Raw genomic sequence first — 14,863 nt, 5'->3', positions numbered from 1 at the left:
AGTTCAGCTAATCTGGAATAGTTGAGGTGGTTGCACCTAGTGTGACTGATGGGCAGAATTTGGGGGAAGCAAAGCTGTACAGTGAGATCCTAAAGACAGCAAGTTTAGGCTGAGTTGACTATCTAGGGATTAGCTGAGCATTTCTCTGGAAAGCATCCTACTTTTTTGAAGCTGCTGCTCTGTATGCTTTCCTGTTCTTCCATGCCTTTCTGGAAGTTTTGTTCCATGTTTGTCAGATTGTGCAGAATCTAGTAAAGTGGAATACCTTCAATAAGAAAACTTGAAATTATCATGTGCATGGGACTATTGGAGATGGCTGCCTGTTGCATATGTTTTCTTATGAAGACAAAATTGTAGAATATGAAGAATGAGTATCCATTTTTTGTAAAATAATGACAAAGGAACAATAGGCAGTAAATTATGAAAACATTCCATCTGTTTGTCATCATAGTTAGTGCTTTCACTAATGCAATTTTAAATTTAAAATAACAGACAAGTTCTCCTGCAAAAATCACTTTTATTGGAATAAATAACACATTGAGCAAACCAATTTTATGTTTAAGACAAATGTGTGCATAATGTATATTTCATGAACACTTGGAACTAACTTGGTAAACTCTAACACACAAAAGATGTCATTCACACAAAAATACGCAGCCCAAATCTTATAGCAAAGAGGAAGTGGGGAGAGATGAGAGAAATCAACATTTAAGAAATTCATTTGTTCGATAGTATGTTTCTTTACATTTCCTTCTCTCTAAAAGAAAACAAAAGGTGCGGAATCAACAGATGCTCTGACTTGATGTGATTAGAAACATGTTTCTAGAAATAGTTGATTTATCCGCATGCATGTATTTGTTGAGAATAGTCATTAAAACTTATAAAACAATGTGTATGGTTGAAAAGACTTGAGCTAGATCAAGTTAACGCTTTAGCCTCTCAGAATATCCATATAAAGCTTTAGAGGGTGAAAAATTAGGTTAGATGACAGTGATAGTGCTTATAGAACATTAATTCAAACCTGATCAAAGACAGATAAGATGCTTTTAAAAAATAAACAGCTTCCTGTCTTTCTAGCATCAATAAGTAATGTTTTATGTAGTAGCCATAAAAGACTATCAAGCTACTTCTTTTTTCCCTTACCTTCTGCAATACTACAGCCAAAAAGATGGCAGCAAAATATTCCCCCCGTTTATTGATGGCAGTCATGTTTTTACTGGTGACTTAAGTGACAAGGAGATTGCACCTTCTGTTGAATTTAAATTTTTGGCCTGTTCAGTTTGTTAGACCTTCTAGCATGCAGATTTCTCAAAGGCATTTGATTATTTATCTTTTTTAAGATCATAACAGAATGGTCAAAGTAAGTTTTGCTTTTTAACTGTTTTTGAGAAGATTAAAGAACTAACAGTTTTATTTTGTATTGGAAAAAGTCATGATTCAATGTTTAAAAAAAAATACAGTAAGAAAACAATTCCAGGAAGTTTGCTATGAGGAGGAAGAGTCTTAACTTCAAATCTTGAGCTTGCAATGTCAGGAACTTCTAAACTAGTCTATTATACTTTGAACGTAGAGTACTTCCTATGCAGGTTTTCTTGTATCTCAAGTATATTAGTTTTGCCAACCACAAAGGCAGCTCTTGGACATCTAAGTGATGGTTCAATATAAAATTACAAATATAAACGTTGTAAGCAAGCTGAACATCATGAAGGTTATTTAGCAAACTCAGAATATTGTTCAGAGCAAAATAAATGGTTACTTTTATTCTTTATAACGTGTACAGGTGAGAGAGGTTGCTGTGTTTTTTTTTAAAAGGCAAAAGTGTATTTTTTAGACAGAAGTAAAAAAAAAATTATTAGTTGAGTAGCAGTATATATCCCCATAGTAATATATGGACATTCAGAATGCAAATTAATAGTGGTGAAAAAGATTGTAGATTTGAAAAATTTTACTTAAATTCTGGAGGCTGTCACTTTGACATTCGTCTTTATACAAAGTGTTCTGCAGGGAGGTTGCAACATTACACCTGACAATTTAAAAAAGCTTAAAAATCTGAAGTGTTAAAAAAGATGCATCTAATAGTAGGCTCTAAATTTAAGCTACGGTAAGAATCCATGGTTGACATGGTTTAAGAATGTTAAAGCTGGTTTCTCTACCTTCCTAAATGGAAGATGAAAATAGTTATTTTTTTGAAAAATACTTTTAAACAAGTGGCTGTGTATAGATAACAGGAATATTTTAATTTATTTAAAGTTTACAGGTGAAACTTACATTGGAAGGAATTGATGCACTGAGTACAGGTTTTTTTTTTGTATGAATGAACTTGCTAATACCTGAAGGTTAGCTGGCGGTTGAGTGTGTGTACAAGCTTATTGGGCATTTTAGTACTAAAGATCAAAAAGAAGGAAAGAAAATTCATGAAGTATTTAATCTGTCTCTTCCTGAATCCTCCTTTCAGTCATATCAATTTTTTGTGGGAGAGAAGAAAACTAACTGGAAGAAAAAGATGCCAGCATTCTCCAGACAACACACCTGGATCCCTTAGAAACTCATAATTTCTGTTTAGACTTGGAAAAGCTAGAGACAAAAAAAAAGTAGTTTTGTGTTGAAATTGTTGAGGCAAAGCATCTGTTGGGATGTAGAACCAGGAGTACGTTAGTGGACATGAGATTGTCTTTCACTATTATCGATGTGTTGTGGGCAGAGGAAGACAGGGAATGGATAAAGCACATAGAAATGAAACATTCTGGGAAGGAAAATCCTCTCAAAGAAAAAAGTAGTAATGCTGAATAGGGAGAAGATAAAAAGCTTTCAATTCTAGACCTATTCAAGAGAAATGTTTTCTTTCTGGAGTGCCTTCAACCAGACATTTTGGGTAACTCTACAGGTCCCATCTTGCTTGTCATGACAGTAATACGATTTTGTGCTTGCTTTTAAGCTTTGCTGTCTCTTGTCTTAAGTGTAATATTGTATGGGCTTTAAGAAGTCTGAGGGTTTTTTCCTCTCCTCCCTTAGAGCATTTATTTCTTTTCATCCTGCTCCACTCTTAGTGAAATCCTACTCTGATTGCAATTTTCCTAAAAATAAGGAGATCTGATAAAACTGGCGATGGACTCTGGAAAAGGCAGTAACAGAGCACCATTGCTCAGCAGTGAATACATAGTGCTTGACCCTAAACCACATGTTAGCATGCTTTATCAGTAGTATCAGTGTAGAAGTGTCCAGTGGATAGCCATTCATTTTGCTCTCCTAGAAGTAAGGAGGAGAGCGCTCATGAAAAACACTTCCTTACTTTCATTCACTCCTGAAGAAACTTAATAAACCTAGTGAAAATCATTTGCCCCTAGATAAACACTTACAGTGGGAATTGTTAAGCTGTGGTTTCTTTGAATTTATCCCACAACTAAGAATTACAGACCCAAAAATCTTATTCATAACTTAAACCAAGAAATTACCCCAAAACTTGATTACTAGATCCTTTTGTTGGTTCTGTTACCAGAGCTGGTTAATTATTTTTCTGATCTTTTAGCCTTGTGAAACCGAAATGCTAATGCTCTTCTGCTTGTTTTCTGAGTGGTCACTGGTGAGATGCAGTTGGTACCATGTTGACTCCTCACTTGGTCACATGCATATAGAAATTTGTCACTTTTTCTTACATTGCACACAGTCTCAGGTTTGAGAAAATTACATGAAAATCCATGTGTTAGTTTCTTCCTCCATGGCCTTCACTTTGTTCAGTGTGCCATATTCCATCAAAAAATTGTTATACACTGATGATTATTCCCTCCCTCTCCCTTCTCCGTCAAGATACAGCCATTTTCAAAGCATAGGGAAAATAAATCTTCAACGCAAAATAAACTGCAGTCTCAAGCAGCAGTGTAGTGGCTGGAGTCATACGTAGCTAGTAGGATGAGATAGACAGTATCTACCAAAATGCTGTGAAGCCTTCACTGATGGTCTGATCAAGAAAAAGCTAATAAGGTCTGGTTGAGAGTCATCTTAGCATTAAACGGGCTAAACAATTTGGTCACATGTACTTTTGAAAGGACTAACCTAGTCATTTTGAAATTACATGGACTCGGCCACAGACTGAATATACACAGCACCATACAGCTAATATATTCATTAGTCATTCAGAATAATGTCCTATTTAATCATAACAAGGATTTAATTATAACAAAGTCTCTAACTTTAAGACTGTTTCAGTTCAGTAGTCCTTTGTTTCCACTTCCATCTCTGCTTGAAATCATACCTGGTTCAAAAACTCTTGAAGATTATTAGCTCGCTGTACAGGTATATTCTAGGCCTCATTTCTCTTCGTCTCTGGTTTGATGCTTTGTCATCTTGTCTGTTTGTTATTTTGTGCAAGAAGAAACCCAAAGAAATGTCTTACTGTTGAATTTGCAGCTTGCATTAAAAAACAAACAATGTGGATGTAGTAGGAATTGCTCTGGTTTTGATATGAAGTTGGAGTTCCTGTAAGGGAAGTAAACGTTAACAATGCTGCGTCCCCTTCCACAGCTGATTCCTCCTCTCCTTCATTTCCACACCCAAGGTGCTCCCATGAAAATCACCTCTTAGTTACCTGGAGAGGAGGGCAGATGAAGTAGGAGGTGAGACCGTAACCTCTCCTTGGATTGCCAGAGTGCACCTTGGGTCACCAGAGATAGATAGTGAAGTTTTTGAAGGGGCTTGGGAGGTAGATTTCAATCGGGAGTCTTAGTAGGACACACACAATGAACTCACAAATGCAAACTTTAAAGAAAATGTGCCTTTTTGAACCAAGCCGATCTTTAAATTTCAGTGACTACTGAAGTAGAATTGAAGTGTAAGCCAGTTGAGAAGACTGCAGCAAGTGTGCTCCATGGTGATTTGTGCAGTGGGTTTTGTTTGTTTTCAGTGAAGTCATTCCTTTTTCTTCATTTTCCTCTTCTGAATTTCTGAAGTCTGAGTATGTTGTTTTTCCAAATTGGAAAATAAGAGCCACTTGATCTATGTAAAGGCTGGAGAGTCAAAGGTTTTTGAGTGTGAACTGCTAAATACAGTAATATAAAAATACTGTTCCTTTAACTAAAGACAGTATCCTCTTAACTTAAACTCCAAAGCATCATTGATTTGAGCGTTTGGATTTATGGCCAAATTGAATAGAATGGATGCTAAGTGTTATACTACAGAGATAAAACTGTCCCTTTCCTGAGGTGTGGGTACAGGCTTATGATTTCTTTAGCCACGTTTTATTTACCTTTAGTTAAGTGTTACACAAAGCTGTATTACTTCTTAGAGTAGAGGCGGGGAAATAACATTCAAGAGAGATCTTGAATGATCCCAAGTCCAGAGATCTTGCACTTTCAGGACATTTTTGGAAATTTAAATTAAAGTATAGAAATTATTCTCCAAAAATATTCTGTTACAAGTTAACATGCAAAAGAACAAACAAATTTTTTTTTTTTATTACAAATTTTTATTTTCTTTACGCTTCTGTCATTCATAGATCCGCTGTTTCAGACTGCACAGGAATAGTATAGAATTTGGAGACTTTTTGTTTATTATTAAGAAAGTTAAAACATAACATCAGATATAATTGCTGCCTGACTGTGGTTGTAGGGTTTCACAGTAAATTTTTTGTAAGTCACCTGTATTTCATAGGAACCATAGGTCAAGGTTTAAAGACCTTTAAACTCTGCTTGTTGGGTATTTACTATTATGTTATCTGGTAAGGGCTGGAGTAATATTTGTAAGTACACATCTAGTGAATGTGGAGTGGTGGGGTATTTCAATATAACAAAATGCTTTTCTAATAAAAAAAATACTTCAAATAGCCTCTCAAATATTGAGGATAAAAATTTAATAATTGCAAAATTTAGGTCAATACTTAAGGTGTTACCTTTTTTAAGGTCTCGTTCCACACTTGGACACACAAGATCACACTGGGGACAAAGCTCTAGTTCTCATGCTGCACGACCTCAAGAACAGCGGAACCGCAGTAGGATTTCCACAGTCATACAGCCGCTAAGGCAGAATGCAGCAGAGGTAGTGGACCTCACAGTGGATGAAGATGGTAAGTTGCATTGGTCTTCCAATTTCTCTTCCTTTTTTAGAAGGAGGATGACCAGTGTAAGGGGAGTGGAAGTAATTGCATCAGTTACAGCGTAGCATTCTATGAAAAACTCTCAATTCTAAACAAACTAATTTCCAAGCCAGTCAGAAAATCCTCTTGCAGCCTTCCTTTAAAAATTAGAAGTTTAGCCATTTCCAGTGGGCCTACTAGATCTAATTTTTCTTCCAGAACAGACTTGGGTGTGTGTCTGAGGGCTGACTCACCAGGCAGAAATTGCAGAACAGGTTGGAACTACTTCTTTAAAAACATGCACTTCAATACAGCACTATAAAAGGAAAATTTATCACTGCCCGTGCTTTGGAATGGCTACTATTCTTTCAGGCCTTGAAATAAAAATAATTAAAAAAAAAATAAAAACAAAAAAAACCCAACCCCAAACTAGTAAAGTATGTTAGGCTTCTAAAGCTGTAACCTTTTATTGTTTCCTAACATTAAAATCTACTGCACTTAATAAGTCTATTCCTGCTGAAAATCATAAGAGCAACTTCCAGGTATTGTCAAACAATGAGAGAAGGAAAAACTAAAGCTCGTGTACATTTTTACAGGCTTATTTTTGTGGTGGTAGTGGTTTGGGGGATTTCTTGGGCGCATGCTACTTTTAATGTTTAACGGAAGCTTTGTCCTGTTGTGGTTCTGTCCCTGAGTGCATCATAAGCTAGTATCTTACAATATCTTATTCTTCAAGTTGTCTTGATTTTTGGGGTGGCTTGGGGAGTTGGAAGGGTTTGGAATTGTTTTTGGTTGCTTGATTGTTTTTAAGGAAGAGGTTGGGTTGATTTACGCGTTCTTTTCTTTATGGATTTACTGTGAAATATCCCAATAGCTCTATCATTGATGCTTTAATTTACTCTTTAAACTCAAATTATAACATTTAGTCTTAAATTCAGGAACCAAATTCTTGTAAAAAAGATTATTGCTGAATGAACTTTTTCTTCTGTAACCTGTATATTTAAGACTAGCTGTTTCTTCCCCTGCCAGAGGAAATACCTTTCTAAGATGAGTCTTCCAGGATTTCAGGGATATTGTTTACGGGTTTAGGCATCAGATTTCAGACATGAATTACTGTAAAATGATAAAAATTCTAAATTAACACTGTTACAAGGCAGCTTCGCACTTTATCCTAACTTTATTGGTGTCTTCAAAGATAAGGGTCATAAAACTTTGCTAGCTGCTTTCATGAGCAGAGGGATCGTACCTCCATCTGTCGTCTTAGATTAATGTCTCTGAAGTGTGTTGAAATGATGTTTCCCTTAAGTAGTAGTTTGAGATTGACCAAGCCCCCACTGGCTTTTACTGGTTTTTGGGGGGGGAGAAACAGAACTGTCTGTTATTGTTGATGGTGAGTCAAAACAGTAACAGGCTAGCGGGGTGATGGAGGCTGGAGAATTGAGAGTTGTCTGACTGCTGGATTGCTTTCAGAATGTATTAGCATCCAGTCTTAAATATTTGCTCATTTTTTTCTGAATTTAAACATTAATACGTTTTTCCCAAAATGTTTTCCTTTAAATAAAATTAGTATATTGGAATGCCACATTAAAAAATCATGATCCAATACCTACATTTAAATTCCTTTGAATTTTAATGTGATGAGTTGGAAGACTTGCAAGAAGGGAGATACGTTTATTCCCTTGCTTGCTGAGCTGCTGATAGACTTGCTAGATATAGAGATCTCGAAAACTAGTCATGTTTTATTTTGAGACTTTGTGTAAGAGAAGTATTTGAAGTGTCTTGATGCTTTTTTCCCCTGATATCCATGCAGACATTTTTACTAAAAAAAACCTGAGCTGTTTCTGATGATAGTCCCTTTTATGGTATCTCATATTGCTAGTCATGTCATTGCCTTGTCAGTAATTAAAGAGAAATTTCGAACTTCCAAAGGCAGACTTTTTCAAAACTGAATTTGAATTATGCCACCAAGTTTCTTTTTACATTTTAACCTTTTTACAGCTGTGTAGTAGAAAACAAGATTTATCAAGTGTTTGGTGTATTTCCCTGCATCCAATTAAATATATTGATGACTATTACCTTTACAATATGCAAAATAAACATGTATGTACTTTTAACAGAAGTTGCAAATACTGCTTTAATGAATCCGCTCTTAATGTGCGTTGAGACTAGAAACCAAGTTTATCTTGCTATAGCCTTTAGTACTATGCATCTAAAATGATTGAAGTTTGTAAAGTAGTACTGCTAGTTTAGATGTTGTTATGCTGCTGTTAGTTATCTAGAAGTTTTTCTACACTTCATAGGCATTAAAAAATGGTAAGGGTAATACTTAATCATAGAGTAGTTTGTGAATTTATGAAAGATCTCAGCAAGTGTTTTCATCATGAAGTACCAAAGTCATTTAATTTCCTTTGTAGTGGTATTTTATTTAGTAAATAAAACTTGATATGTCAGATTTGGTTGGGAATTGATTTTATATTAATTCTTAAAATTTGAGTTAAAATAATTATTTTATTTATTTTATTTTTTCCCCACACATGAGTGAAACAGAATTAAGTTTTGTATTTTGTATCTGTCAGGCTTTTGTGTTCTGACTTTCTTAGCATCTGGCAAGACCAGAATCAAGAATTTCTTGTAAAATAATTAAAAAACAGAAACAACAGTAAAAAAACAAAACCTCGGAAGCTAATAATGCTTAAAGAACATGAAAGCTTTTTTTTTTTTTCACTAGACCCGACAGTTGTGCCAACCACGTCAACTAGAGTGGAGCCGCAGGTCGTGAGTTCTGCTTCCAGTAACAGTTCTAGTACGTCTACCTCAGAGCAGGCCTCTGATGCAGCTCCCAACGTCTCCAGCAGCCAGCCTTCTGCAGCACCAGAGACGACTTCCAGTCTTCCCAGTGGTGGCACTGCTGGGACTTCAGCTGGAGGTACAGAATAAGAGAGCTTTCTAAACTGCTGTGTTCCCTCCTGGTACAAAGGAAGTAGAGGAAGTTAATTGGCATTCTCTAGATTAAACGGCCTGTGAACTTTTAGTACTGAGCATAACAATAATAAGTTGAGAAGACAGGAATCTGAAAACGATGATTGATTCAGCTCCCCAAAGTTGAAGGAGGTTGTGCTGGAGCAGTTTGCTTTTGCCTGACTTGGTTATACCTAATGAACCACATCCTTGTTTATTGAGGAGGTAGAATGTAGTTCACAGGGAATTAAGTCTTCCATTGCAGTGTGTTACAGGGGTGGGTTTTTTTAATGTGTATTGTAAGGAAATGACGGATGTATACGGATTCCTTGAATCCTGTAGATTACTTCACTGGAAGCACATTTATACAGATCTGTATAGATACTGACCTATAGTAGAGCTGTATGTACAGGTACCACTCATAACACCTCTGAAACGTGGGCGCTCTGCCCCTATCTGCAAGTCAGGTGGGTACAGAACATCTGAGGTGACCACAGTTGCACAAGAATTTGAGGTCTCTGCACACTAATCACAGGGACAATCTCTCCTCCTTTCCACGGTGATGTCTCAAATTAGTGGAAAAAGGCAAGTGTTGGTTCATGTCCTCTAGTGGTTCCCATGAGAACATCCACCTGAACCATTCAGTTGGTTCATTTGGCAGGCATAGCTAAATCTTTTTTGTGTCTGGTTTGTTTTTGTTTAGTCTAGGTCTGTTTTTCAATCAGTTAATTATTGAATAGTGAAGTAGAATTTTTTCCATCTAAGACACTGCTTTACAGTGATCAGCTTTACTAATTTCTTTCACTTCAATATTAACTCTCTTTATCTTCCAGATGATATAAGAAGAACTGCATCTAATACAACACTGGAAACTGGCCCTCCGGCCATGCCAAGGTTACCATCGTGCTGCCCTCAGCATTCTCCTTGTGGAGGACCTTCGCAGACTCATCATGCATTGGGGCACCCACATACAAGCTGCTTTCAGCAGCATGGCCACCACTTTCAACATCACCACCACCACCACCCTCACCCAGCTGTTCCACTGTCTCCTTCATTCAGTGACTCCAGCTGCCCTGTTGAAAGGCCGCCTCCAGTGCCTGCACCTTGTGGAGCAAGCAGCAGTTCTGGCACCAGTTATCATGACCAGGCATGTTTAATTCTTGTGACTCTCCCTTTGTGATGTCAAGTTGTTATAGATACAAGAGAGCAGAATAGGATGCTGAAGTGTGGATTATTCTCTTGTTCTGTAGCAGGCATTATAGAAGGGAACTAAAAGGAAAATTTGAGCTAGAATAAATGGACACAAAAAAATGGAAATTTTACAGAAAGTCATAATCCAACAAGTAGTCGTTGACAGCTGACATCCTCTTGATGACTGTAAGATGATAGTGGCTGTTTAAGCAAAGCAAACATAAATACCTTGAAATATACTCTGTGATCATAGAAGTTCTGCAAGGCAAATAATTGAGCTGCTTTAAGGGAAGAAAAAAATCAAGCCTAATGTTCTGTTTATAAAAGAGTTGCTCTTCTAAAAGTATTGGTGTTTAAGACTTTTTAAGTAACTGAAATTGCAGCTTGGTGTGGTTTAACCCCAAGCAGCAACCAGGACTGCACAGCCGTTCACTCCCTCCCTGCCTCCCACAGTGGGATGGGGGAGAAGAACTGGGGAAAAAAGGAAACCTCATGGGTTGAGATAAAGACAGTTTGATAGAACAGTAATGGAAGAAAAGATAATAACAATAATGATAAAAGAATATACAAAATGGGTGATGCAATATAATTGCTCACCACCCAATGACTGATTGCCCAGGCCGTCCTGAGCTGCGATCGTGGATTCCTGCCCCCCAGCCAACCTCCATTTATATACTGAACATGATGTCTATGGTATGGAATATTCCTTTGGCTAGCTTGTCCTACTCCGCTTTTATGGGAAGCTGAAAAGGTCCTTGACTTAATGTAAGCATTACCTAGCAACATCAAAACCAGTATGTGTTAATCAACATTATTCTTAAACTAAATCCAAAACACAGCAGCTACTAGGAAGAAAATTAACACTATCCCAGCTGAAACCAGGACACAGCTCTAAAACAGTATAGTTCTAAGTGAGAACTTACTGTGCAAACTGAATTTGCAACATGCAAAAATATCAATCTGGTTTCTGTTTTAAGTGTAATACTTTAGGCCCAACTGAAAAGGCTAAAGATTGGGTTTTGCCTCCAAATATTTCAGTTCATGTAGCTCCCATATACTTGCTGACTTATCCATCAAGGGGAGTTTATTTTTTATACATCCTGGTGTACTGAATTTAGTCTCTTTCACCAGATTCAAGAACTTAGGAATAAGACACGTTAACCATATCTAAAGAATGTTCCAGACTCGAGCCTAAAAACTTGAAAATTTGTATCCCAGTTGCTTGGGACAGTATTACTTGTTTTTATTTCTTATCACATTATGTTTGAGGGTGACTTTGTTTTTCAATATCTGAAGAATTGCTTGAAAAAGATGGTTTGTTTACACAGCAGGCATTGCCAGTAGACTTAAGCAGCAGTGGTATACGAAGTCATGGAAGTGGTGCTTTTCATGGAACATCTGCTTTTGACCCCTGCTGTCCCGGTTCTTCATCTCGAACTGCAATTTATGGGCATCAGGCTGGTGCGGGCCCAAGCCAATCAATAACGATAGATGGATATGGATCGAGTATGGTTGCGCAGCCACAGCCTCAACCTCCTCCTCAGGCATCGCTCTCTTCCTGTCGGCATTATATGCATTCTCCTTGTAAGTACTGATAATTACTGGGTAGCGGGGGGTGGGAGGGGAGCAAACAAGAAAACAGCTTCCCTGACAATATATGAACACTCTTACTAGCTGCTTGCTTTGATCTTAGAACTGGCCCAGCAAAACACATTTTAACATGTATTTAAACAGTTCAGCTTGTGTAGATGATTTGAACAGGATCAATGTGAAGTTAAAATCTTTTCTTTTGAGTGACTTTAATAACATTCAAACTTCAAAAACTGTATTTACTATCAAAATATTTTTCATCTCCTTTGTATTTTAGCAGTGCCTTTATTTCTTTTTCCTCGGTCTGTCCTGTGTCACATCCCCCAAATAAGTTCTGCTTGAGCAAGCTCAGAGAGTCAACTCATTTGATTGTGATTTTTTTTTATTTTTTTTTTTTAGATTTGATTGTCTCTACAGAATAATGGACCTGGGGGGGTTGAATTTAAAAAAAAAAAAACAAAACAAAAAAAAAAACCCAACAAACTTGAAGTAAAATTTCTTACCGTATATGCCTTTTTCAGCATGCAACTCACAGATTTATATTTATTTTTTCCTTTTTACCAACATTGGCATTGGTTTCTTATAGGGTATATTGCTGGAATCACTTTATTTGACTATTGCTTTAACATGTGTTGTCACTGTTCACTAGTGTAATAATATTGAAGCACCTGTGTGAAGATACTTTTTAAAAAATAAATTTAAGTCAAAACCTGCTACTGACTGAATTAAAAGCACCTACTGTTTTCTTTGCAGATGCTTCTTTGACCAGACCTCTTCACCATCAAGCTTCTGCATGCCCTCACTCTCATGGAAACCCTCCTCCACAGCCACAACCTCCACCTCAAGTAGATTATGTTATCCCTCATCCAGTGCATCCCTTCCATCCTTCAATCTCCTCTCATGCATCTTCTCATCCCGTTCCACCTCCACCTCCACCACCAACTCATCCTTTAGCCAATGCAGCTGCTCCAATACCACAGCATCTTCCCGCAACACACCAGCCTATATCGCATCACATCCCTGCAACAGCACCTCCAGCACAGAGGCTACATCCTCATGAAGTGATCCAGAGGATGGAGGTCCAGAGAAGAAGAATGATGCAACACCCAACGTATGTCACAAATGTACTCAGAACAATATCTAAACGTATAATTCATTTCCCTCAGGTTTGTAAAATGTTGCATGTGAATCTCAAACTGTTAATTGCATGGTTAGGGACTGTTAGTATTAAACCATGGTAAGAAGTGTCTTTACCGTCACAGTCATGTGAGCCTTAAGACTGAACCATTATATCACTCAACATTGTCTCCAGGTAACGTACGAATGGGGCATGGAAGAGAAGGGAAGCTTATATTCCTCTTCCATCCTCCAGATAACAGGCAGGAATTCCTTTTCAAGCTGGACAGCCTAGAAAGCATATCATAAGCTCTTTTCAAATGCGTTCCTTAACAGTGTGTTTGGCCTTGTTGATGCTGTGAAGATTCTTTTTATCTAAGTAACGCTTTGAAATGAAATGAACAATTTATCATAAGAGACTGTTTTACCAGGTTTAATTCAGATTTAACCTTAAATACTTACCTAGCTTTACTATGCCTTTATGTCTTTAGAAGAGAAGGAAGAGGCTGAATAATATCTGTATGCAAATTTGACCAATGTTGAGATGTAGCTTTTATGATACTGTTTAAGAGATGCTACTGTTGTTGCTGAACTAGATTCATGACACTAATATCAACAGAAACCAGGTCAGTACTGGCTTGGTATTCAATCACAAAGTAAATGAAGTTATTTTCATTCTGGAGATAGTGCTTTTAAATATCCAAGAGACTTTCAAGAATGACCTGTCTAGCTGTTGCTCCTAACTAGTAATTAACTTAAAACTGATTTAGAAGTTAATGCTTAAACAACAGTTTGCTTTAACTACAACTTTTGCAGCAGTTTCCAGGTAATTCATAGAAATACCTATAGGCAGTAACTGCTCACAAAATGGCATATGTCAGACTTCCCCCTGCCCCCCCAGGAAAGTCAAGTATAACTCTGCTTTCCCAGTCATGAAAATTTTGATCTGTTTGAGCCCACACATGTTCTTTTGCTATCTTTAATATGCAAATGGCATAACCTCTAAACACCCTAACCTAAACATACAGGCATACCATGTGTATGCCCATGATTATCCAGTCATACACAAAAATTAATTTTGGAACATTCAAGCCAATGATATCAAGCAAGATAGCATTTTAAGGAAAAATAATAGTGGTAGCTATCTTATCAGTTCCGTAAACTTTCTAGTAGTTTGGGGATTGGAAACATGAAAATTGGCATTTCTTAGCCTAGTGAGTTTTCTTTGTATAGAAACTGTAGCCAAATGTTGATAACAGGTTCTTCCTTCACATTCTCTCTGACATTACCGATCTCAGGTCAGACAGTGTCAGTTTGTTCTGTGAGGTTTCTCCTCTACAGTTTTGGTTTGTAATCTTATTAAATTGTTCTGCTCTTGGTATTTCTTTTCCACCCTCATCCTCATACAAATTACATGCAAAAATCAGTATTGTAGGTGTCTTGGCCTAGCCTCATGTGAATTAGATTATAGTCTGGCAACCAGAAACTACTGTGTATATTTGCTCTGTTATTTAATACACAGACTGAGACCGCCAACAGACTTGCAGTTTCTTTGGTTCTGTGTCCCAGCATCTCAAAGTGTTCTTAAGATGTTGTTTCATCCTTCACTTCTAGAAACAGCATATGGGATCGTCTAGCTTGTATACTGTCTGTCTAACAATACAGGACTTTTTCAGGATTGGAAGTAGAGAATGGTTCAAATCCTCTTCTCACTGTCATGTCTCAAGTGTGGGTACAACAGCTATAACTTCCGTAAGGTCTTGGAATCGGCCACAAAATGTGCAAAAGGCAGTGTATGAGGGTGCACTGTGTTTGTATGACATACGGATTTTCTGTTTATTTTAAGTCTGTTCACCCACTTTATGCTAAGATTGTGGGACAAGCAGCGTAGGAGTTTTACATTCATAATAATTTCAAATGTGTTTCTTTTAACTTAAGACTTGT

At 37.1% G+C, this 14,863-nt stretch overlaps 1 protein-coding gene across 1 annotated transcript in view; it reads left to right on the top strand.

Annotated features, from left to right (window-relative positions):
- Window positions 1-14,863, top strand: part of RNF111 (ring finger protein 111) — a 42,755-nt gene that overhangs the window by 12,453 nt on the left and 15,439 nt on the right. Inside the window, exons 3-7 of the mRNA XM_082488571.1 lie at window positions 5,892-6,055; window positions 8,793-8,990; window positions 9,856-10,169; window positions 11,542-11,797; window positions 12,557-12,914. Of these exons, the coding sequence (XP_082344697.1) occupies window positions 5,892-6,055; window positions 8,793-8,990; window positions 9,856-10,169; window positions 11,542-11,797; window positions 12,557-12,914 (1,290 nt within the window). The remainder of the gene's footprint in view (window positions 1-5,891; window positions 6,056-8,792; window positions 8,991-9,855; window positions 10,170-11,541; window positions 11,798-12,556; window positions 12,915-14,863) is intronic.

The sequence above is a fragment of the Vanellus vanellus genome (assembly GCF_965231255.1).
Source record: "Vanellus vanellus genome assembly, chromosome: 11".
Taxonomy (NCBI): Eukaryota; Metazoa; Chordata; class Aves; order Charadriiformes; family Charadriidae; genus Vanellus; species Vanellus vanellus.
Note: the sequence above shows the minus strand (reverse complement) of the source record. Positions and strands in the feature narration are given on the sequence as shown.